Genomic DNA, 25,500 nt, shown 5'->3' on the forward strand with positions numbered 1-25,500 from the left:
CCTTCAAAACAGGGGTCCCCAAACTTGGCAACTTCTAAGACTTGTGGACTTCAACTCCCAGAATTCTCCAGTCAGCCATGTCTGTTTCTTTTTTCACTTAACCTCCCAAAGGGGAGAGATTGAAGAAAAGGGGATTACAAGAGAGTAAGCTACGCTGGCTGGAGAATTCTGGGAGTTGAAGTCCACAAGTTGCCAAGTTTGGGGACCCCTGATTTAAAAGAGGGGGGGGGGCTTCCATTGCATAGGTTGTCCCACCCTCCTGAATTCTTGGACCCAACGACGTCGGGCAGAACCTCAGGCCCCCGACAACAGAAACCTCTTAGGCGAGTTCCATTCTTTTCGTCAAAAATTGGGGGGTTTGGGGCGTTTTTAAAACAAAGATCTTATTTTCCAACGAGTTTATTTGGAAAGAGCTCCTCTTCCCTTGGTCCACAAGAGAAAAATGCTTCCCATCCTGGCTTCCTACAGGAAAGCCGAGCGGAAGCTGCTCAAAGGCTGAGAAATCGGATTTGTAAAAAAAATGGATCGCTAAGAAACAGGGAGGAGAGTGGCCATTAAAAAGAAAAGAAAGAAAGAAAGAAAGAAAGGAAGGAAGGAAGGAAGGAAGGAAGGAAGGAAGGAAGGAAGGAAGGAAGGAAGGAAGGAAGGAAGGAAGGAAGGAGAAGAAGAAGAAGAAGAAGAAGAAGAAGAAGAAGAAGAAGAAGAAGAAGAAGAAGAAGAAGAAGAAGAAGAAGAAGAAGAAGAAGAAGAAGAAGAAGAAGAAGAAGAAGAAGAAGAAGAAGAAGAAGAAGAGCAGATTGTGTTTCAAATGCGGCCAAAGGAGGAAGAGAAGAAGGCCGTCTTTCCGGAAAGGAGACAAAATGGGGGCTGAAACGGGAGTCCAGGGCAACCCACAGGGGTGCGGGGTGGGGGTTTTGTAAATGTTTCTCTTTGAAAGTGTCAATTGTTCCCTTTAAACCAGGAGTGTCCAACTTCGGTTCCCCCCGTAAGACTAATGGACTTCAATTCCCAGAATTCCCCAGCCAGCCATGCTGACTGGGGAATTCTGGGAACTGAAGTCCGGAAGTCTTCAAAGGCTGGCCAAGGTTGGACTTCCCCCTGCATTAGTGCTTCATTGCCAAGGTGTGTCGAGGAACCTGGAAGTGCTGACAGATCCCTGGCCTTGGCCTTCCTGGAAGGCTCTCTGGGGCTCTGAGCTTCCAGCTCCAGGAGCAGTCTTTCCCAAGCCAGCCAGGCTCCTCCAGAGGGGAGGAGGTACCACGCAGCAGTCCCGCAAGCTGCACCGTAGTGATCCTTCAGCAGCCATGTTGGTTGCCCGAAGCCGCTCCGTCCCCTCCTCACGGTCTCCGGGCACAGGCCCCGCGCCCTGCCATTCCCCCCCTCTCCACCCACCCAGGGCCGCCACGCGTCCCGTGGCCCCTCAGGAGTGGTGGCTGGTGCTGATGAGGCTGCGGAGCTGCTTGGCCACGGCCTCGATCAACTTCTGCTTGTCCCTCTCGTTCTTCCGGAACTGGGCGAAGACGTTGTTCTTCCGGCTGGTGTCCTTCATCCTTGGGGCAGGCGGAAAAAAAACAAGAACAGACCCCGTCAGACACGAGAACACACACACACACACACGAGACCACGCGAACGCACAGGCGCGCACACTCACGCACCCGGCAGGGGCCCTCTTGAGCTATGGGGACTTTCCTCCGGGGGAGCTGGGGCAAAAGGGGTCAGGGGTCTGCCCGCCGGAAGCTGAGGTCGCCCCACTTCAACGAACCCCCTGACGGAGGCATCTGGAGTGGTGGGATTCGGATTTTTTTTACTACTGGTTCTGTGGGCGTGGCTTGGGCGTGGCACAGCTTGGCGGGTCATGGCAGGGAAGGATATACTGTAAAATCCCCCCTCCCCTCCCCACCCCACTAACCAGCTTTCCAGCTCCCTTCTCCTGTGCAGGGCAACCAAAGAACATCCAGCCGATCAGCTGGGACTCAATGGGAGACAGAGAAGAGATGGGGGTTGGCGGGGCCACTCAGAGGTGGGATTTTCCAGTTCTCCAAACTACTCAAAATTCCCGCTACCGGTTCTCTAGAACCGGTCAGAACCGGCTGAATACCCATTTCTGCATCGGGTACAGAACGAGCTTAATTGTGCAAATGGCCACCGTGTCATCACAAACGCAACTCAGGCCTGTGTCTTTCCACCTTGGCCGCTCGAAGATGGAGTGCAACTCCTGCTGGCTGGAGAATTCTGGGAGTTGAAGTTCCCCCCCACCCCCCCATCTTCATGGGGGGCCAAGGTGGAGAAAGGCTGGTTTGGAAATCTATCAGGCAGGAAACGAAGAGGGGAGGAAGGAGAAGAGGTTGGCGGGTCCCTCCATCTACACAACGGGCAAAAGCAGCCCCCTGAAGGCGGCTCTCCCCGGCCTGCAATGGGTTCACCCCTTGCCCAGGACACTGTGGGCCTCAAGGCACCCCAGCAGAAGGTAGAAGGGAGGCCCCTTGGTGGCCGGAAGGAGCTCTGGAGACCCAGAAGCTGATGGCGCAGACTGAGATGGGCAACGCAGGGCTTCCTTTCCACCTCCAAGACGGGATGAACAGCAGGGCAGGAGGAGAGCTGGCTGGATGAGATGCCTCTCTGGGGCCCCGGCCCGGCCAGCACGGTGGGGATAAGCGGAGGGAGCGGCCAGCGTCTTCTGCAGCCACAAAGCCCTTCCCACAGCTGGGGAAGACACACCTCTAGGGGTCTCAGAGGGGCTTGGCCTCTTGCATGCGCCTCTTGTGGGGTGGCCCTTCCTGATGCATGGGCTATGATGCCCCATCTTTAGAGGAGAAAGTAAGGTATCAAACCCGACCCCGGGGTGCAGCGCTCATCTCTGTTTCTTGGTTGAGGGAGCCACCGTTGTGCGAGGACAATTTCCATGGTCAACGTGGCTACACAGAGAGGCTCACAGAACGCTCTTAGCTTTCCCCCGAAGTGGTACCTATTGATCTACTTGCATTCACATGCTTTCGATCTGCTGGTGGGCAGGAACCGAGGCAAGGAATGGGAGCTCGTTCCGTCTTGTGGAGCTTGAGTCTCGAACCTGGGCTGTCAGCTCTCCATCTGACAAGCTCAGTGGCTTTGACCGCTGTGCCACGGCGTCAAAAGTGGCTCAGCGATCACAGCCTTCGACCTGAGGATGAAGTCCACCAACCGGGGCATTTGAAATAAATGCTACGATTTGCAGGGCTTGACCAAGGGCTTGACCCTTGCAGGTTCTATTGGGGTTCCACACCACAGGTAACAAGGGGAAACGATGGGTCCAAACTCTCAGCCCCAACCGCCCCGTACATACAGAGTGACCGCCAGCCCAGAAGCCGCATTGGGCTCGATGTCTCTGGAGACGCTCTGTCATCCAGGCTGATAGTTGCCCCAAAGGGTACTGGACTTTCTTGTTTTTTTTCTTTGAAAACATTTCGCTTGCTTGTCCAAGAAGCTTCTTCAGTTCTGGGTGAAGTTCTAACTCGAACAAGTCAGAACTGAAGAAGCTTCTTGGATGGGAAGCGAAAGGTTTTCAAAGAAAGAAAAAAAATCAAGAAAGTCCAGTTGCCTTTTGGAAAAAGCACCTTTGGGACATTAGAAGACTCAAGTCCCGGGACGAGTCCTGGGCACCCCTTGCCTTTGTATGGGCTGAGGATGCCAGCAAAGCCACCCCACGCATACTTACTCTCGGGAGATCCTGCCAGGAGGAGGGACGGGGTGGGGAGGAAGGAGAGATAAACCAGAGGAGAAGTTAAGCAGCGGCTGGTACAGCTGTTCTCTCCTATTCCTGGCTCACCCACTGCCCCCAAGCGGCCATGCAAGCCCTGCAGCGCGGAGGAGAGGCAACGGGAAGGGCAGCCAAGGCCGAAGGGCAGCAGTCTGACTAAGCCTTTGCAGGTTCTCCTAAGGACCATGGGGGAACTTGGAGCCTGACCGAGGAGAAAGTGAAGCCCTTTGGTTACAGGACCTCTCACTGCCCCCAGGCTATGGCCCTCGGCCCCACAGTCCTTGGACCTGGTCCCAAAGAGCCCCAACGGCCATCCGTCCCAGCAGCCAAAGTGGCACATGCGAGCACCAGCACGAGACCCCCCCCTCCTTTGCCAGCCCAGCCCCTTCCTGCCTCCAGCTCTGCTCCTGCAGGGTAACTGTCCGACAGGGGTCTTGCCCGGTCCTGTTCCGTCCCAGGCTTCCCCCAAAAAGCACTCAGCAGACTCTTTGTCACGACCAAACCCCTCTTATTAAATGAAGGTGAATTTCTTGCATTCACATATTCAGCCAAAGACCTGGCAAACAGTCTTTCAGGGGTGCAATTAGGAGCTCAAACCTTATCTATCTCAGAAAGCTGCCTGGTAAATATGTCCAAACGCAGTGCTGACAAGGAAGGGCTCAGCACAGAGTCTCTGAGATGCACAGACAGATCTTCACACTGATGCAACGACGAATCGTTTTCTGCAAAAAAAAAAAATATCCCTCCCCTTTTGCTCTTCTTTTAATCCCTATGGGAGGGGCCATTCACTGGCCACTGGTGGCTTTACTCCCACGACGACACTTAGTTCGTAACAGTTCTTTTCTTTCGGCAGTTCTGCAGTTCTGGAACCGGCTCCAGCTGTTCCCCTGCCTCACTGCTGTCTGAGCCCGAAGGCAGCTGATGACTGCCAGACTGTCCTGGCCCCAACTCTGCCTCTGGCGCAGAGCCCTCATCCGAGCCTTCCTCAGCCTCCAGGACTGGCCCAGGTTCCTCCCCAACCTCCTCACTACTGTCCGACTCTTGCTGCTGGCTCCGCCACGACAGGTTCAAGGACCACACGGGGAAGGTCACCCTGTCACCTTCTCCCAGAGAGGACCCCCCTGAAGAAAAGGCCTCCAATGCACTCACACATGGCCCTCACCCCAAGAATCTCTTCCTCCCTCACCAATAGTTCAAAATCACATGAAGTGTTAGTACCACTTTATAAAGCCTCAACAAGGCCTCATCTGGAATGCTGCAAGCCAGTTTTGGTCCCCAAGTTACAAAAAAAGATGTTGACCCTTTGGAGAAAGTGCAAAGTAGAGCAACTAAAATGATTAAAAGCCTGGAGACTAAAACATATGAAGAACGGTTGCAGGAGTTGGATTTGGCTAGTCTGGAGAAAAGAAGGACTGGGGGGAACATGATAGCAGTATCCCAATATTTGAGGGGCTGCTGCAAAGAAGCGGGGAGTCCATCCATTCTCCAAAACACCTGAAAGCAGGAGAAGAAGCAATGGATGGAAACTAATCAAGGAGAGAAGCAACCTGGAATTGAGGAGAAACTTCCTAATAGGGAGGACAATTAACCAGTGGAACGACTTGCCTTCAGAAATTGTGGGTGCTCCATTCCTGGAAGCTTTTCAGCAAGAGATTGTCCAGCCATTTGTCCAGAATGGTAACGGGTCTCCCGCTTGATCAGGGGGTTGGACTAGAAGACCTCCAAGGTCCCTTCCAGCTCTACTCTGACGGATTGACTGACCGATTGAATCCCAGGCCTTTTATCCCCATTGGCCAGTCAGCGTGCATTGGAGACGCAACCAGCCGCAGTTGCAAGCATCGCCATAAGCAGAAGCCGCCATGCAAGGCTGGGCCCGTCACGGAGCAAGCCGTACCCCCGGCCACCCACCCTCCGCCCCAGGCATCCCAGGCAAAGGAGGCAGCAAAAGCGGCGGGGGTGTGGTGGGGGGCATTGTCAGCGCCCGGAAGGACACACTCACTTTTCCAGTAAAGCCAGCGCGGTCGTCGGATTCACCCGAAGGTACTTGCAGGTGGGCTGCCCGTAGTCAGCCAGATACGTCGACCAGTCCCACTGGAGGAAGAGATCCAGCAGCTGAAAGAGGAAAAGGTGGACCCTGAGACAACCTCGGAAAGCTTGAGAGGCTGTGTCCTTCAAAACCTGTAAGATGACCCTCGCTACGTCAGCGTACTGGGGCACAGAAGGCTGAAGGAAGGCATCCCTCTTGGGATTCGACCTCAGGCCTCCCCTAAGCTCTTGCAACAGGTTTCAACAAACGCTAAGAAAAAAACGCTAAGAATCTAAGAAGCTTCTTCCGTTCAACCTTAACCCAGAATTGAAGAAGCTTCTCGGATGAGAAGCGAAACCTCTCCAAGGAAAAAAAAAAACCAAGAAAGTCTGTGGAGATTTCTCAGTCCTCCAGGTCATGGTGGCCCCAAAGGTGCTTTTTTCAAGAGGCAGCTGGACTTTCTGTTTGTTTTTTGTTTTTTTAAAGATGTTTCGCTTCTCATCCGAGAAGATTCTTCAGTTCAACCCTAACCCAGAACTGAAGAAGCCTCTTGGATGAGAAGCGAAACCTCTTCAAGCAAAAAAACAAGCAAGAAAGTCCAATTGCTTTTTTGGAAAAAAAGCACCTGGATGATGGAGACTCTGCATGGACACCTTGAATGGAGGGCAGCCACCTGAGCAAAATGAGTGGACTGTCCACCCGCTGACCTTGGATCCCTTCTTTCTGGGGCCGAACAGACCCCATTGTCTTGCCAAGAAACTCCTCCAGCAATGGGTGAGCTGGCTAGAGGATCTTTTGGGGAGCTCTAGGGGTTTGTGTGTGTGTGTGTGTGTGTGTAAGTTTCTACGTAAATCCAGCTGAAAAATGGAAACGGAGAAACCAGATGAACCGATGTCTTGCCTCTTGAAGGAGGCTTGGGGAGCAGAGGCAGGCTGGAGATCTGCGTAAGACATCACGGAGAGAACGGAGCTGCAGCCTCCGTGATCCAGGCCAGGGGTCTCCAACTTGGTCACTTTAATTTTGACCAGTGGAACAGCTGGCCCTCCAGAAGTTGTGGGCGCTTCGTCACTTTTTAGGAAGAGACTGGACAGCTATTTGTCTGAAACGGTATAGGGAACTGATGGCTTAACCTTTTCCCACATTTGCGTGCCAAAAAGAGCGCACGCTTGCGTGCCTGCACCCATGATGCAATGTGCGTGCGACCCACCACCACCACACCCCTCTGGGCATGCGCACACAACCCCGCCGGCACGCCTCTGAGCATGCGTGCGCGGCAGATACCCGACAATCAGCGGGCTGGTGGGGCGCGCAGACGTAGTGAGCCTCTTCCGGGTGACCTCTCTGTGCGCCACTTCTGGCCCGCGTGCCAAAGGTTCGCCCTCGCGGGTATAAGGTCTCCTGCTTGAACAGGGGTTGGTCTAGAAGTCCTCCAAGGTCCCTTCCAACTCTCGTTATTCCGAGTCCGGGCTCCGCCAGCCAAGACCAGCAGACGGGCACAGGTGAAGGATAGCCGGCAGCTCTGCCATCCCTCGGCCCATCCATCTTGTGGACACGCGGTTGGGCCGGGAGGGCTCTGCGGCTGGGCTGCCACCCCACCCCCCACCCCTTTCCTTCACGCGCACGTGGAGAGCGGCTGCAACAACACAACGGGGCTGGGAGGCCTGACAAGGGCTGGAGGATTTATGCGGCCCAGAAATGGGGACTTTCTTCCTTCTCTCCCCTTCAACTTTTCACCTCCTAAATTGGGGCGGGGGGAGAGGGAGGATTCTGGGTGAAGACACCGTGTGGCTCTTGCACCCATCCGGCCACTATCGGCCGGGGCAGATTCCAAAATAAAGATTATGCAAATGCCATTAATCCCTCCGGCTGGAGAGCTGGCTGTGCGGGGGGGCCGTCCATTCCCCTTGGCAATGCGCCCTCCCCAACACACACACACACACACACAGAGACAAGCGCACACCCCTCGTTGGGAAGGAGCCCCCCACTCCACCCTCTCAGCCCTCGAACTATGGCCTGCAGCAGGGAGGACAGCAGCCTCCGCTCTGAGGTATGGGGCGGGGGGAGATGGGGAGGGGGCTGCTGGCTTCTTAAGGAGGGGAGGGGCGGAGCTGGGGGAACCCGGGAGGGCCCATGCCTGGTGAAAGGTGTCCTGGAGGAGAAGCCCTGGAGGAGACACAGAAGCTCTCCAGTCCCCCCCCATGGTTGGCTCACATCAGCTGCCCCCCACAGGATGAAGCGCCCAGGTTCCTTCCTCACTCCCCACCCACACCTGGCCAGGAGTCACCTGCAACGTGGATGGGATTTGGGGAAGAGACCTGGAGAAGCCATCCCAGGGGAGGCAGGGTGGCTGGACCAATCTATAAGCTGAGAGTTTATTCCTTTCCTTTCCTTTCCTTTCCTTTCCTTTCCTTCACCTTTTAATCTTCCTTTCCTTTCCTTTCCTTTCCTTTCCTTTCCTTTCCTTTCCTTTCTCCTTTCCTTTCCTTTCTCCTTTCCTCTCCTTTCCTTTCCTTTCCTTTCTATCCCCTTCCTTTCTTTCCCCTTTTTATTTTCCTTTCCTTTCTTTTTCTTTCTTTCTTTCCTTTCCTTCCTTCCTTCCTTTCCTTTCCCCCCTTTCTTTCCCCCCTTTCCTTTTCCCTTTTAATCTTCCTTTCCTTTCTCCTTTCCTTTCCTTTCCTTTCCTTTCCTTTCCTTCCCTTTCCTTTCCTTTCCACCCCTTTCTTCTTTCCTTTTAATCTTCCTTTCCTTTCTCCTTTCTTTCCTTTCTTTCCTTTCTATCCCTTTCCTTTCTTTCCCTTTTATTTTCCTTCCTTCCTTCTTCTTTCTTTCTTCCTTCCTTCCTTCCTCTTTCTCTTCCCCTCCCTCCCTTCGTTTTACCTCTTCCAGTCTCTCCCTCCTCTCTCTTTCTTCCTCTCCCTTCTTTCCTCTTCCCCCTCCCCTCCCCGTCTCTTTCTCCTTCTGTCTTTTGAACATTTATCTCGGGAGGTGGAAACGATCTCAGGCAGCTCCCCCAGGTTCTGAAAGGGACCAGTTAACCGAGAGAGCAGCTCACCGGAGAGGGCAAGACTTAAGCCAGGGGTGCCCAACCTTGACAAGCTGACAAGGCTTGTGGACTTGCAATTCCCAGTATCCCCCCAGCCAGCGAAGCAGCAGCCTCCAGAGTCACGAGGACGAAAAAAACCTCTGCTTGCTGAACTGCAGAGAGAAGCTGAAAGGCGGCTTCGGCGGAGGAGGAGGAGGAGGAAGAGGAGGAGGAGAAGACCCTGCCCCATCCAAACCTGCCCCTTCTCTGAGGAAGGCCACCAGGTGCCCTTCAGAGCTGCCGCTAGGGTGGGCTTCACACATATTAGCAACGGGGTCTCTGCCCGGTTGCTGGGTGGGCCTGGCCATGGTGGGTGTGGCCTAGTTGGCCTCCTGTACCATGGGGGGGGCGTTTTTGTCCTCCCCGGGCTCCCGAGGGTTTCCTCAAGCCTCCAGGAGGGCGAAAATGGCCTCCCCGGGCCCCGGAGGCTCTCTGGAAGCCAGGAAACGGGCCCATTCCTAGCCTGCCCAAACTTCCGGGAGGCTCGTTTTTCACCCTCCCTGAGCTTCCGTGCACCCCCTGCACTTCCCTGCGTCCAAAATGGGCCGAGTGGGACTCCTGGGAGAGGAGGGGCAGGGTGGGCGGAGCCAGCCAGGAGTGGAGGATCTGGGGGTTGTCCGAACTGCACCGATATCTTAAGCTAGCGGCTCTCCCGAACCCGCAGCATCCCACCCCTTGTCCAGCACCCGTGTGTTTTTAAGGCAGGGCAGCGTTGGGGGCGCCCTCTCTCGGAACTGCTCTTCTCCCTTCTGCAGACAGGATGTTTTTATTCACGAACCCGGCATCACGATAGAAACCCAACCGAAGAAACCACAGCACTTGCGCCCTGCTTGCCAAAGATAACCCATCCTGAAGGCCTGGCTCCCCTGCAGCGGACAGAAACCCTGAAGGAAATTCAGATTACAAAAGCAATTAGCCGGAAAGTGTGTGTGTGGGGGGGTAACCCACCCAGAGGATAAAGGCTAGGGCAGCCCACGCCCACCGGAGGAGCTGAGATGCCACCAGCCGCCTGGTCGGAGTTGCTCATCAGGCAGAACCAGCGGCCCCCTGCGTGGTGCAACACAGGGGCTCCTCCGAGTAAGGCAGGGCTCTTCCTGGCAGGGGAGGGGGCTGCTTCCCACAGGCCCTGCGTCACGGTCCAGCATCCCCCTCCAAGCTTCGCGCACCTGCCAAATGGCCAACATCATCCACCTTCCCTACCGGGGCCTCCCAAATATGCTAATTTTTGGCTCCGGCAATTCCCACCGGGAAGGGCTGCAGACATTCCAGCTCCCTCCACATCACCCTGCTCTGGTTCCCAGGAAGTCCTCGCCCTGAGACCCTCCCTCCTTGGTTCAGAAAGAGACTTAAATTTGAAATAATGGGTAGCAATCCCCTCCACTCATGGCGCCTGAGTTAACATGACAGGGGTCTTCCTAGGACAGAGTGGAGGGGGCCAGGCTGCAAACCGGACCTTCTACTCATCTGCCCTCCGAACAGGCTTCTTCCCTCCGGAAATGGTGGGAGCTCCATCCCTGGAGATCTTCAAGAAGAGACCGGGCAGCTGTTTGTCTGGAATGGCTTAGGACAGGTGTCAGCAACCGGTGGCTCCAGAGCCTCATGAGGCTCTTTGGGCCCTCTGCAGTGGCTCCCTGCTGGGTGATCCCACCACTGGCTGGCCCTGCCCCTCGCCCTCCCCTCTCAGTCACCCCTCGCCTGGGCTGAGAAGTTAAAACACAGAAAACAGAAATAAGAGGGAGAGAGGGGGAGAGAGAGGGGGAGAGAGAGAGAGAAAAAGACAGAGAGAGAGAGAGAGAGAGGGACAGAAGGAAAGAGGGAGACCCCTTTCTCACAGAAAACACCGGGAGCCACAAAACCTGGGTAGGTGTGGCAGGGGGTGTCATGTGACTAGGTGGGAGTGACGTTGAGTTGGCCACACGCACCCAGGTTTTGTGGCTCCCGGTGTTTTCTTTTCTGTGGGAAACGGGACCAAATGGCTCTTTTGAGTGTTTAAGGTTGCAGGCCCCTGGCTTAGGGTTAGGGTTAGGGGGCTAGACTAGAGGACCTCTGAGGTCCCTTCCAACTCTGGTATCCTATTATTCGGGCCCTTCTCTGAAGCGGCACTAGGAGAAATTTCCTGACAGCCACAACGATTAATCAATAGAACAATTTGCCTCCAGAAATTGTGAACTCTCCAACACGGGAAGTTTGCAAGAAGAGACTGGACAGCCACTTGTCTGAAATGGTATAGACTTCCCTGCCCAAGCAAGGGGTTGGGCTAGAAGACCTCCAGGGTCCCTTCCAACTCTTTGTTATTCCCTACTCTGACTGGAGTAGGGAGGGGAGTAGCGTGAAGCCTTCTGTCGAGCTGCGTCCTATCTCTCTCCCGACTGCAGTTATTTTTGGACGGGCTCCTGGGCCTGTTTTTTCAGTCTTCTTCTGTCTTTATTAGTTTTCCAGTGGACGGAGTCCAGAAATATTCACATCTGTACTTGCCACATATATAAGCTGTTTTCCTTTTTTTCCATCTGTAAATGCTTGTAATTTATTCCCGGGAAAGATTCAGGGCTATTTCTGGTAACGCCAGATTGCGACGAGGCAAACCGAGCGTTCTGCGGAGTTTCCTCGGCTCGGCTTTCGTATCAAAATACCCTCCCCTCAGGCGAGTTGGGCGGCATAGAAATTGAATAAAATCAATAAACAACTCAATGGGGGTACTCTCCAACCTGGCCACTTTTAAGACTGGTGGACTTCAACTCCCAGAATTCCCCAGCCAGCATTCGCCTGCTCTGACTCCAGGGAAAACAAGGTCCAGATGGGTCTTGATAGACTAGAACCCTGGAACGTTCTAACAAAATGAAATTCAGTGTAGAAAAAAGTAAAGTCCTACACTTAGGCAAGAAAAACCAAAAAGTACACACACAGACTGGGTGAAACCAGGGTCAATAGCAATAACTGTGAGAGGGATCTTGGAGTCTTAGTGGACAACCAGCTAAATAGGAGCCAGCTGTGTGCAGCAGCAGCCAAAAAAGCCAATGCAATCCTAAATTGCATTAACAAGAGGGATAGAATCAAGATCAAGGGAGGTACTAATACCACTCTATAAAGCCTTAGTACGGCCACACCTAGAGTCCTGCATCCAGTTTTGGTCACACTATAAAAAAGATGTTGAGACTCTAAAAAAAGTACAGAGAAGAGCAACCAGGATGATGAGGGGACTGGAGGCTCAAACATATGAAGAACGGTTGCAGGAACTGGGCTTGGCTGGTCTAGGGAAGAGAAGGACCAGGGGAGACAGGAGAGCAGTCTTCCAATATTTGAGGGGCTGCCACAGAGAGGAAGGGGTCCAGCTATTTTCTAAAGCAGGGGTCTCCAACCTTGGCAACTGTGCAAACTGGCTGAGGAATTCTGGGAGTTGAAGTCCATACATCTTATAAGCTGCCAACGTTGGAGACCCCTGTTCCAAAGCACCCGAAGGCCAGACAAGGAACAACGGATGGAAACTGAGCAAGAAGAGATTCAACCTGGATATAAAGAGAAACTTTCTGAGAACAATCAACAGAAGCTGCCTTTGGAAATTGTGGGAGCTTCCATCACTTGAGACTTTCAAGAAGAGGCCGGACCGCTATCTGTCAGAAATGGTGTTGGGTCTTCCTCTTGGGTAGAGGGGGGGTTGGACTAGATGACCTACAAGGTCCCTCCCAACTCTGATTATCTGTTATCTGAATGTTCCCAGAAAATCAGCACAGGAAAGGGACTTGCAACCGTGCCGAGTGGACTTTCTCCTCTTTCTCCTTCTGGCCTCCAAGGAATTTTTCCGCTCAGTCCCCACCCTTCCCCTTGGCAGCGCAGTCCCTGCAGCCAGCAGCCCCACTGCAGAGGCGATGTCCCCCCACCCTTGGCTACTCCCCTCCCTCCATCCCTCCCCTGCAGGCAGCCACGTGCCAACAGAGGCCCCTTGCGCCCAGGGGGCAGAAGAAGGGCAACGGGGGGGTCTTGACCTTCGGGCCGGATGTCTGCGTGTCTGTCTCTGTCGCTGGTGTCTGTCTCTGTCGCTCGCGCCCTGAGCGGAGAAGCCCACCCCTTTGGGGAGGGAAGGAACAGAGAAACAAAAACCAGGAGTTGTGGGGTGGGGGAAGACGGAGACAGAGCGGCCAATTTGCAAGAACTCGGTCCGGCTATCTCCTTTCTCTGGCAGTGGCAGCCTTGACCCCCGGGGCCATTCTGTAGGGAGCCCAGGATATCAGAAAGAGCTAAGGATGGCGGCTGAGATACAGGGGGGAGGTGGAGATGTGGGGGGAACACAACTTAACAAGAGAGATGTACAATTAGAAACTTTTGAGGTGCCCCCCCCCAATGCCCCCAAGAGGAGGGGCTGCCCCTTTCTTTTTCTAGGCAAACGTTTACTTCCAATTAAAGCGGAGATCTCCAAACTTGGCCACTTTTGAAACTAGGGGACTTCAACTCCCAGAATGCCCCAGGCTGGGGCATTCTGGGAGTTGAAGTCCGCAAGTCTTAAAAGCGGCCGAGTTTGGAGACCTCCGCAATATAAGACCTCAGGCTACATTTGGAGAATGCTGGGAGGTTCCCCCTTTGGGAAGGGAAACAGGTCAATCTGTTTTCTTAATTCGTGGGAGGTGGGCGTGGAAGTAGAACCCCTCAACCTTCTAGACAGGTTTGAATCCCATGCCGGATATGAACTGTTTCAACTCCTCCCCTCAAAACGACGCTATAGGGCCCTGCACACCAGAACAACTAGACACATGGGGAGTTTTTTCCCCGAACGCCATCACTCTGCTAAACAAATAATTCCTCAACACTGTTCAACTATTTACTAAGTCTGCACTACTATTACTACAGTATTAATCTTCTCATCACTCCTTATCACCCATCCCCTCCCACTTATAACAGTATGACTATAACTTTGATGCTTTTATCCTTACGATTTATACTGACTGTTTCCTAGTATGATTTGATTGCTTATTGTACCCTTTGACTATCATTAAGTGTGGGACCTGATGATTCTTGACGAATGTATCTTTTCTTTTTATGTAGACTGAGAGCATTTGCACCAAGACAAATTCCTTGTGTGTCCAATCACACCTGCCCAATAAATAATTCTGTTCTGTTCTATTCCATATTTCTCTTCTCTTCTCTTCTCTTCTCTTCTCTTCTCTTCTCTTCTCTTCTCTTCTCTTCTCTTCTCTTCTCTTCTCTCCTCTCCTATATCTATTCTATTCTATTCTATTCTATTCTATATTCCCTTCTCTTCTCTTCCTCTTCTCTCCTCTCCTATATTTATTCTACTCTACTCTACTCTACTCTACTCTACTCTACTCTACTCTATTCTATATTCTCTTCTCTTCTCTTCTCTTCCTCTTCTCTCCTCTCCTATATTTATTCTATTCTATTCTATTCTACTCTACTCTACTCTACTCTACTCTACTCTACTCTACTCTACTCTACTCTATTCTAATGGCTTCTCCCATTGTCTCCCTTTCGGTTCCCCCACTTGAATCGTAAGAAAAGGTGACGCAGCAGAAAACGGATGTGAATTCGGCCCAAAACGAACGGTTTCACCCTTACATAAAGAATGGATGAGAAGGGAAGGACAAAAGGGAGAGGGGGAAAAAAGGAAGAAGGAGGGGAAGAGGAAGGAGAAGAGCACAGAGCACGGAAGGTCAGGCTGGAAGGGGAAGGAAAGCAGGGGCCCATTTGGGTCTTTGTTGCAACTGGATTTTAATGCACTCAGTTCTCTTCCCCATTGAAAAAAACAGGTGAAGCAAGACTTGCTAGGTTCCCTAATATGTCACCCAAATGTTGGAAATGCAACTTTAGCCAGGGAACGTATTTCCACATGTGGTGGACATGTCCTAAAGCCCAAAAATACTGGTCTAAGATACACAACGTGGTTAGAAGATATGACAAAACTAAAGATTAAATTCAACCCAGAGACCTTTCTACTTGGAATGACAGAACCAACACGGAGCAAAAAACACCAGCATCTGATATCACATATCATTACAGCGGCAAGGATAGTCTTTGCCCAAAACTGGAAATTAACAATGACACCCACGGACCTGGCAATAACTAATAAAATCCACCAATGCGCAGAAATGGTTAGACTGAACCATGTTACTAAAAAACAAGGAAGAGGGGGAGGTTTTTTTACAACTTGGAATATATGGTACAAATGGTTGCATAAAAGGGAAGTAAAGATGTCTAGTGAAACCGATTAAACAAACAACAAGGAAAAATGGAAATAACGATAAATGTATATATCTTTATGTATATATGTAAAGTAATAAAATTAAATAAATATTGTATGATAATTGTAATAATAACCCCAAAAAGTAAGGATCTAGGAAACAAGTTATAGATTTACTTGTAACAAATGACTTTAATTGACACTTAGAAATGTACACTGCTATGAAAACGTTGCAAAAATGTGAGAACATGTTTCTTTTTAAATATATATATATATTTTTAAACTTTCAATAAACATTTTTTGGGGGGGGGGGGGGGGTGTTTTTTTTTTTTTTTTTTTTTTTTTTTTTTTGTTTTTTTTTTGGTTTTGGGGGGGGTTTTGTGGTGGGGGGGGTTGGTTTGGGTTTTTTTTTTTTTTTTTGGCCGGTTGTTTTATTGGGTTTTTTGTTTGTTTGGGGGGGGGGGGGGGGGGGGGTTGTCCAAGAGTGAGGAAGAGGGAGGGGGGGCGCCGGGGACTGGAGATGGACCAGCCACTGAGATGGAGGCTCAACTACAAGAACATTGGTTTAGTAGCAATGACGGCCTTGAAGAGATTTGGGACCTACGCCATACTCTGTCATGAGACTGAGACAAATGCCCAGGGGTTGGGGCCAAAGCTTTTCTGCCATATCTGACTGGTGCGCAACTGCTAAGAAGAGTGAGGGAAGGAGGAGGAGGAGAAGCGAACCGCCAGATGGGGAATTCTGAGAAGAAGTAGTATGGGACGAGAGGAAGCCACTTGGGAGACGGAGGAGAAAATACGACTGGCAAAGAAGTCAAGGCCTTGTTTGCAGAGCCCCCAATGACAGAGGCACATTACCGGAAGAGAGATTTGGGGCCTCTGACCTGGCGCACCCATCCCTCCCTCCTGTCTATGAGACTGAAACGAATGCCCAGGGGTTGGGTTTGCCCAAAGCTTTGTGCCTACACCTCTGCATCTCCTGGCAGCAAAATCTGGAAGGTGGCAAGGCAGGGCCAGCAGTTTCCTAGGAAGAAGGGTCTTCAAACCCAGGGGGGAATCACTTTTTAAGACTCGTGGATTCTCAACTCCCAGAATTTCCCAGCCAGCATTGGGGAATTCTGGGAGTTGAAGTCCACGAGTCTTAAAGTGGCCCAGTTTGGGAGACCCTTGACTTAGGCCAAGGGTCTTCAACCTTGGCGAGTTTAAGACTTGTGGACTCCAACTCCCAGAATTCCTGAGCTAAACCTGACTGGAGGAGGAATTCTGGGAGTTGAAGTCCACAGGTCTTAAAGCTGTCAAGTTGGAAGACACCTGACTTAGGCTATTCGGCTGAAGGTTGGCACACAGAAAAGGGTGACCCGGGCACAGCCCAGGGCATCCTGAGGAAAAGCCATGGTTTCCTCCCTCCCCCTCCCCTCTCTTTCCTCCCTGGCACCTCCTCCAGCAGACGATATACCTGCCAGGGAGCCGGTCTGGATTGCTACCGTGCCCGGCTCCCGGACGAGGGTGCCAAGTTCCTTGTGAATGGCAGGTTGCTTTTGTTTACCGGGGAAGGGCAGGGCACAGAGGAAGGGGTGATTTCCCGGTCACCCCAGGCAGTCTGTGTGAAACTGCGGTGGCTGCCGTCACCTCCGCCTGAACTTTCTGATTATCTCCCAAGAGTTTCACCCTCGCTTTGAACTTGCTTGCTGCTCTCTTTCTCTCTCTCTCTCTCTCTCCCTGGCGCGCTCACCAAGGGTTTCTAAACACTCCGGTGGAAGCGGCCAAGGGCCAGCAAGGGGGAGGGAGCGCGAGGGAGCTGCAAGCGCTCTGCTCCGGCCTCCTTACCGTGGCGTCCTCCGGGGAGACGCAGGCGAGGGGAGCCAAGCCCTCGTGCAAGGAGGATCTGGATGGATGGACAAAGCCGGAGAAGCGGGCGAGAGGCCAAAGGAGGCTGCAGTAGGGCAAGGGGGCTTCCCCGGGACCCTGTCTGCCCTGGGGGTGCATCGGAGGGGCGGGAAAGGGGGGACAACAAGAGAGGGGGGTCTTGCTCAGCGAGACGAGATGGGAGAGAGCCCTTGGGCTCAATAAAGGAGGATATTTGTAGCTCAGGGATGAAACACGGGGTCCTTGGGGCTCTGGGAACTTTGCCAGGTTTCTTGCCGGTGGTTTCACGACCCAAACTAGGTAACCTCATCAGTGTGAGGAGGAGGAGGAATTAATAATAATAATAATAATAATGATAACAACAATCATCATCATCACCACAATCACAATCACAATCATAATAATTGGGGGGACCTTGGTGCTGTCCGAGCTTGTTTGTTTTCTTCCAGACATTTCATGACCCAACTAGGTAACCTCATCAGTGTGAGGAGGAGGAGGAATTAATTAAATAATAATAATAATAATAATAATAACAACAACAATCATCATCACAATCACAATCACAATAATTGGGGGGGCCTTGGTGCTCTCCGAGCTTGGCTGTTTTCTTCCAGACATTTCATGACCCAACTAGGTAACATCATCAGCGTCACTGATAATGATGTTAGCTAGTTTGGATAATAAAACGTCTTCAAGACAACAGCCAAGCGTTTAGACCATCCAGGACCAGACTATCCTCCTTCTCCTCCCCCCTGCACACCCCACTCCCTCCTGCCACTGATGATGTGACCTAGTTTGGGTCATGAAACGTCTGCCAGGAAACCACCCAGCTCCCAGAACCCACCAAGGGACCCCACAGTCCATCCCTGAGCGACAAATATTCTCCTTTAAGGAGCCCCCGGGGTCTCTGCCACCTCTTCAGCTGAGCAAACCTCGTGGGATAGGTTCTCTTGCTTGAGAGGGGGTTGGACTAGAAGACCTCCGAGTTTCCCTTCCCGCTCTTTTCTGATAATGATTGAGATTAGCCTCCTGGTACCTCCTGCTGCTCAAGCTGGCCGTTTAAGGGGTGCCGCGCAGAGGCTGCACCCCAGAAAGCCGCGAGTCGGAGAGGTGGATGGGAGCCTTTGGAAGATGGGCTAGCAACTGGCCTGAACCCGTAGCTGCCCCCAGTGCCAGCCAAGGCTCCAAGGAGCCTCCTGGAACTTGTCTGGGCACATCGGGGGATGCCAAGGCCAAGAGTGCCTGACCTCGCCCAGCCGGTCTGCAGCCTCACTCACCAGCAGCCTGGGCCCTCCAGAGGCCACAAAGAGGAGCCTTCCTGGAGCCATTTGCTTCCACGTGCTCCAACGCGGGAGGTTTTTAAGAGGAAAGGCTGGACAGCCACCTGCCTGGAACGGTCTAGGGCAAGGGGCCTGCAACCTTAAACACTCAAAAGAGCCATTTGGACCCGTTTCCCACAGAAAAGACTGGGAGCCACAAAACCTGGGTGGGTGTGGCCAACTCAATGTCACGCCCACCCAGTCATATGACACACACCCCACCATATGCCTACCCAGGTTTTGTGGCTCCCGGTGTTTTCTGTGGGAAATGGGTCTCTCTCTCTCTCTTCCTCTTTTTTCTCTTTTCCTCCTTCCCTCCCCCCTCTTTCTCTCTCCCTTTCCCTCTCATTTCTGTTTTTTTGTGGTTTTACCTTCTCAGCCCAGGTGAGGGGTGACTGGGAGGGGAGAGCGAGGGGCGGGGCCAGCCCAGTGTTGGGATCACCCAGCAGGAAGCTACTGCAGAGGGCCCAAAGAGCCTCATGCGGCTCCAGAGCCACCGGTTGCTGATACCTGTCCTAAGCCATTTTAGACAAACAGCTGCCTGGTCTCTTCTTGAAGATCTCCAGGGATGGAGCTCCCACCATTTCCGGAGGGAAGAAGCCTGCTTGGAGGGCAGATGAGTAGAAGGTCCGGTTTGCAGCCTGGCCTCCTCCACTCTGTCCTAGGAAGACCCCTGTCATGTTAACTCAGTTCTCAACAGGCGCCATGAGTGGAGGGGATCGCTACCCATCCATTTCTGTTTTTTTTGTGTTTTACCTTCTCAGCCCAGGCGAGGAGCGACTGGGAGGGAGAGCGAGGGGCAGGGCCAGCCAGTGGTGGGATCACCCAACAGGGAGCCACAGCAGAGGGCCCAAAGAGCCTCATACGGCTCCAGAGCCGCAGGTTGCTGACACCCGGTCTAGAGTCTCTTGCTTGAGCAGGGGGTTGGACTAGATGACCCCCCAAAATCTCTTCCAGCTCTGTTCTAGACCATTTCTGATCCCCACCAACCCACCCCATGCAAGTATTTCCGTGAGAAACCGACTAGCAGACACGGCTCGTCTTGCAGGGGACCCCTGGCCGCCTATCCAAAGCGTTCAGCAGCCTGAGCTGAAGCTAATCAGACCTCCCATCTCACAGGCCACGTTCTTGGCTGCCAGAGAAAACTGCCCCAGCCCCGCAAGAGCCCCAGTAGCGCCCAGGCCGAGCTCTGACTGGAGCTGTGCATGAAAAACTGCAAAGGGCTGAATCCAGGCCTCGCATCCACCGGGGCCTGGTTGTGGGAACTGCTGGGGAAGAGCAGCCCTGCCTCTGGCACCAAAAAGAAAGAAACAGGATTTATGGCTGTTTGTTGCAGATTAAGGATAAATCTGGAAGCCAAGCAGGAATCTGGAGCGGAGCAGGAGGCCAGCCTCTCTCAGCCTGACCCTTGGATGGCCTTCCTGCCCTGGGCGCTGGGAAGCAGGCTGTGGAGGTTAGGAACTGGGTCACTCTGACCAAAAGGCAGCATGTTTGACCCAGTCCCTGGCCCGGATGGACCCACCAATCTCGGGGAAGGTCGTTCCTCCAGCAATTAGATTTATATTGTGTGAGCAGCTTATCGGGGCCGGGAGAAAACAGATTTATGGCCTCGGTGTGATTATATGCGTCTGAACTCTGAAAGGGGACTGGACAACTCACATGACTCGACTCCAGAATGGCATTCAGGGGGAAAAACCAGCCTGCTCTTCCTTCGCTTTGAGTCGCCTGGTTGCTCCTCTTCCCTGCTCCCAACCAAGCAGGCCGCCCGGAGGCTTCCCAGGACCAAATTCCCAGTTTTCATTCCCCTACGGAGCTACTGGCGTCTACGCAGATCCTCCGTCCTCCAGGTCTTTGGTTGTCCCAAAGGTGTTTTTGCCAAAAGGCAACTGGAGGTGTGTTTGTTTGTTTTTTCTCTTTGAAAACATTTCACTTCTCATCCAGGAAGCTTCTTCAGTTCTACCTGAAAGCTCTTCATTGCAGGGTTCCCCAAACTGGGCAACTTTTAAGACTTTTGGGGTTTCAACTCCCAGAATTCTGGGAGTGGAAAGTCCACAAAGTCTTAAAGTTGTCCAATTGGGAGACCTCTGCTCTAATGAGTCAGAAATTGAAGCTACTTGGATGAAAAGTGAAACGTTTTCAAAGAGGAAAAAACAAACCAAGAAAGCTGAACGGAAAAAGCAGACATCGGTCTGGGTACATAAAAGTGTGTTGAGGGTCTTCTCTTATTTGGAAACAGCAACCGGCATCCTTTAGGGATGCCTTTGGGGCAGTCATCCCCCCTCTCCATATGCGGAGGCATTCCGACGTCCAGCATCTCAACCCTGGCATGACCACCCCGTCTGGAGGACCCAGAGGGGGCAAGGCTACCCTAGTGCTTCTGCCTGGGTTGGTAGACCCAGCTTGACAGGCTGAATGCCCAATCAATTGAATTAAAAGATTTGATGTTGTTGCATCTGTGTTTGCCCAATGGGTGGGGGAAGGAGGAGGAAGGGGAAGGGGGAGAAGGAGGGGGAGGAAAAGGAGAAGAAGAATAAGGAGAAGGAGAAGGACAAAGAGAAGGAGGAGGAGGAGGAGAAGGGGAAAGAGAAGAAGGGGAAGAAGGAGGAGGAAGGAGGAGGAGGAGGAGGAAAAGGAGAAGAAGAATTAGGAGAAGGAGAAGGAGAAAGAGAAGAAGGAGGAGAAGAAGGAGTAGGAGGAGGGGAAAGAGAAGGAGGGGGAGAAGGAGGAGGAGGAGGAGGAGGAGAAGAAGAAGAAGAAGAAGAAGAAGAAGAAGAAGAAGAAGAAGAAGAAGAAGAAGAAGAAGAAGAAGAAGAAGAAGAAGAAGAAGAAGAAGAAGAAGAAGAAGAAGAAGAAGTAGTAGTAGTAGTAGTAGTAGTAGTAGTAGTAGTAGTAGTAGTCTTAAAAACACTCTCCTGGTAAGTCCTTATTTGGAGCTAGGGCAGTTTTATGGTACCTGCGGCTGAGCCTGCTCTGTTCCTTGCAGCTGAGCAGAGATGCTACTAGAGGCCAACTCAGCTGTGTCACATGGTTTACTCACAGCCTTGAACCTCTGCCATTGTTTGACACAGGGAGGAGGCTCTGCAGCATTCTGAGACAGTACACACACACAGAGAGAGAGAGAGAGAGAGAGAGAGCGCACATTTTTCTGCTAGTGCTGCTCACTTTGTGGTGTAAACCCACGCGGAGGTCACGAACTCTTTAAAACAAACAAGAGCTGAGGTCATTGTTAGCGAGAAATAAAACAAAACGTGCTCCCCCGGCCTGGGCAGTGCAGCAGAGAGAAATGGAACGGGAGGAAAGCCAAAATGGTGCACAATTAATCTCTTGAGATGAAGGAGCTTGGAAACGGGGCCACCGCCAGCTCTATTGATCTGCTCCACCCAAGCCCCCAGCCCGCCCAAGCCCTGGAGGAATCAGCACTTCGGACAGTGTCCTGCGCTCAGACAGGGGCCGGGCCTCGGAAGCCACGGAGCCAGATTTTGTGGCGGGGGGAGGGGCTCCCCTTGCAAAGGGTCCAGGGTCAGCTGCGAGGGCAAAAGGCAGCCAAAGTCCACGTAGGAAAGTCAGCCCTAACTTGAACTCGCCTCTTACCGAAGACAAAGACTTCTGTTCCTATGCTGAACCGTTTCAAAGAGGAAGAGACGCTCGGTTAGAATGGATTCTGCTAACGAGGACCCGTATTCTGGTCCAGGTTTTTGATAGACCTCGTCCAAGTTAGTCCATCTGGTGTGACAGCTATAAACACTCTGCGTGCTTTCACATCCACATGGATCCGAGATCATGTTTATGCTCTCCGCTGTCACAAGAAGCTCTTCCTGTCGGAGAGACTCAGAAAGGGTGTCTGGCTGAGGGACTCTGGGAGGTTGAAGCGCACAAGTCTTAAAAGTTGCCATGGTTGGAGACCCCTGACGTAAGAGGACGGGTGGGGAACGATGGATGGCCCTTTGATGACTTGGAGACTCGGAGAGGGCTGCGTAGCTGGCTCAGGAATTCTGGGAGTTGGAGTCCACAACTCATCACCCTGACTTAAGAGTCTCCCAAAAGATTGTTGTCATGCCCCTGTCAGACTCTGATTCGGTGGGGGAGGCTGAGCAGCTGACAGGGAGTGGGAGGGTGGCTCTGTTGGCTGTGGAAGACACTGGGGAAGGACAAAGTCCGGCTGGGCAGAGCAGGAGAGAGGTAGAACAAGGGAGAGAGAATTCAGAGGAAGATCCAGGCCCACCCCGTCTTCATCCTAAGGAACGCAGGGAGGAACGGAGATGGGAGCAACGTGAGTTGCGTGGCTTATGGGGGAGGAAAAGGCCCTGATTCCTTTAATTAGCTGCAGCTGGGAACACAGTGTTTAAGAAGGGAGTTTGCACACAGCAACTGGTTGGAAGCAAATCGTGAGTTATCGAGGCTTATCTGGGTTCCTGGAGTCTTCCCAACTGTGTGTGTTTTGTTGGCCTTTGAAGTCTGCAATTCCTTATCCTGCCCTGTCCAGTTAATCCCTGTTTGTGTGGATTGTTATTTACAGTTTGTATGTACTTTGTTCTCTGACTGAATTTCCTCTACTTAAAGACTGTTCTTGGGAGAGTTTTTTTTTTCCTCCAGCTGAAGGTAACTGGACACCGGGGGCAAAATTGGAGGTTTTATAGGGACTTTTCATACTTATGTGACTGTGTTGCCTTTGTGCCACGTCCTGGGTCATCATAATCGTGCAGAAGAAACATTGGTTTTTCGACCAGAAGCTACAGCTGGTTGAGTAGAGCCAAATGTCCAAAAAAAAAGAACAGGAGAACTGGATGCAAGCTGGATGCAAGCGAAAACCTTCGTTCACCCGAACGCCCGCTGGGTAAGGCTGAGATGGTTGGGCTCCCCACTCCTGTCTGGAGCTGCAACAGGTGGGCAAACTGACTTCTCCTGATGCCCCCCTTCCCCACAGCGCCCCCTTCAACCAGCACCGGACTGCAGACATTGTCCCTCGAGGCGCCCATGGCCACAGTTTCCATCCCAGGCCATGAGCAGAGCGGCAGTTTCCAGTCGGCAGGGCTGCTGCGCTCACCCTTGTGTGAACCTGCCTAGGATTTTGCTGGAGAAATGATCAGGCCGAAGTGGGAGATGGCTTTCCCTGCTGTGCGAGAGAGGACGACTTGGCAGGACGAGCGCATCAGGCTTCCACAGACTCGGATGCCGCCAGCAGACCAAGGGCTTTGATCACCGTTATAGAGACGGGGAGGTGGCTCTGCAGGAACCGAAGCCGGCCTCCTGAAACCCGGTTGGAGCCGGGGCTGTTCCACTGGCGTGCCAGCTTTGGCTCTGGAGCAAGTCACGTTCTCCATGTGGAGGGACAGCTTCGAGACCATCTCAGCCCAAGGATCCACCCAGTAGGGGGATATATTTGCCTCATGGTCAACAAGAACCTTCCAGGAAAGCCCCAGGAAGACATGAGAGCCTCCCATATAGGTGTCCCACCAGAAGGCCTCCATGGCTGCATTATATATACTTAGCCTCATGAGCAATAGCACTTATGTGATGACCCAAAGGCAACACAGTCACATAAGTAAGAAAAGTCCCTTTAATACCTCCAACTTTGCCCCCAATGTCCAGTTCCCTTCGGCTGGAGGAAAAAAAACTCCCCAAAACAGTCTTTAACTGGAGGAAATTCAGTCCGAAAACAAAGTACATATAAACTGTAAATAAAAATCCACACAAACCACGCTGCAGCAATTAATTGGACAGGGCAGGATAAGAATTGCAGGGTTCAAAGGCCAACAAAACACACACAGGAACCCAGATAAGCCTTGGCAAAACAAGATAATACCCCATTTGTTTCCAACCAGTTGCTGTGTGCAAACTCCCTTTTTAAACACTGTATTCCCAACTGCAGCTAATGAAGGTAATCAGGACCCTTTCCTCCCCCATAAGCCACGCAACTCACGTTGCTCCCTTCTACGTTCCTCCCTGCATGGCCGAGGATGAAGAGGGGGTGGGCCTGGGTCTTCCTCTGAATTCCCTCTCCCTTGCTCTATCTCTCGCCAGCTCTGCCCAGCCGGACTTTGCCCTTCCCTAGTTTCTTCCACAGTCAACGGAGCCACACTCCCACTCCCTGTCAGCTGCTCGGCCTCCCCCTCGGAGTCAGATTCCGACAGGAGCATGACAACTTAAGACTTCTGAACAGTAGAACCTCTAGTCACGAATGCTTCTGACCATGACCAAAAAAAAACTCACAAAATTTTTGAATCTGGTCACAAATACGTACTTGGGTGGCGATCAAACTCGACCCCTGGCCTAGAAATTCCTGAAGATGAAACTGTCATGGTTCCCGTGATTGCCCTAATTAAATCATGAGCATAGGAATGTTGTATGAGTTGAGAGAAATATTAAAAAATGAAGAAATCATCAAAAGTTAGGGAACAAATTATGGTCCTGACCAGAGGTTATACTGTACCGCTTCACAGTGCTTTACAGCCCTTCTCTAAGCGGTTTACAGAGTCAACCTCTTGCCCCCAACCATCTAGGTCCTCATTTTACCCACCTCGGAAGGATGGAAGGCTGAGTCAACCTTGAGACGGTCACGATCGAACTCCCGACAGTGGGCAGAGTCAGCCTGCAATACGGTACTCTAACCACTGCACCACCATGCATAAACCACTGCTAGCTTTATTTTGCATCCATTTCTCTTGAAAACAATTGAACCATGAAATGAATCCTCTCCTCTTATCCCAGGACTGCTAAACTTGGATTAGGAGTCTGAGCAACATCTTTCAGAAATCCCAATAAAATACACCCTCTAGAGCAGAGGTCTCCAATCTTGGCCACTTTAAGACCTGTGGACTTCACCTCCCAGAATTCCTCAGCCAGGTTTGCTGGCTGAGGAATTCTGGGAGCTGAAGTCCCCAGGTCTTAAGTTGCCGAAGTTGGAGACCCCTGCTCTAGACCCCTGTTATTTATCCCTTAAGCCTCTTTTACAGCCAGGCAAAGTTTCTAGCCAGGAAGTCCAAGGAGAAGCGTCATCTACAGCAACCACCGAGAGCAGAAGATCCAGGGACAATCTAAGCCAGCTTCACCGCCAGCCAATTTCTGCACAGCAGACCGAGAGCTGCAGTGGGGAACAGCCCCTTGGCCGTCTCTAGTCCTGCCACAGAAGGAAGGTCAGCCTTGAACCCTTCGGGAACCCCCACCCTGGCTGATGTTTGCTTTGGGCCTTCCGGTCTCTTCAGGCTTCTGCAGCCTGCCTGCCTGCCTGGACAGGTCCCTGCCGTTTCCTTGGCAAGATTTTTGTCCTGGCTTTCCACTTCTTAGGAC

General features: G+C 52.2%; 1 protein-coding gene and 1 long non-coding RNA gene across 2 annotated transcripts in view; one reads left to right on the forward strand and one right to left on the reverse strand.

Annotated features, from left to right (window-relative positions):
• The first annotated feature begins 439 nt into the window (after nt 1-439).
• On the forward strand, nt 440-875 carry LOC148125381 (uncharacterized). The gene is made up of 2 exons (XR_015744026.1): nt 440-547; nt 768-875. It is a non-coding gene; the product is annotated as an uncharacterized LOC148125381 (long non-coding RNA).
• Nucleotides 876-912: 37 nt separating this feature from the next.
• EXOC6B (exocyst complex component 6B) overlaps nt 913-25,500 on the reverse strand; it is a 217,016-nt gene continuing 192,428 nt past the window's right edge. Inside the window, exons 21-22 of the mRNA XM_087935729.1 lie at nt 5,733-5,845; nt 913-1,550 (exon numbers count right to left, since the gene is read on the reverse strand). Of these exons, the coding sequence (XP_087791855.1) occupies nt 1,421-1,550; nt 5,733-5,845 (243 nt within the window). The 3' untranslated portion in view covers nt 913-1,420. The remainder of the gene's footprint in view (nt 1,551-5,732; nt 5,846-25,500) is intronic.

Source organism: Pseudonaja textilis, chromosome 6 (genome assembly GCF_049901715.1).
Source record: "Pseudonaja textilis isolate UNSWEBS1 chromosome 6, rPseTex1.2, whole genome shotgun sequence".
In the NCBI taxonomy this organism is placed as follows: domain Eukaryota; kingdom Metazoa; phylum Chordata; class Lepidosauria; order Squamata; family Elapidae; genus Pseudonaja; species Pseudonaja textilis.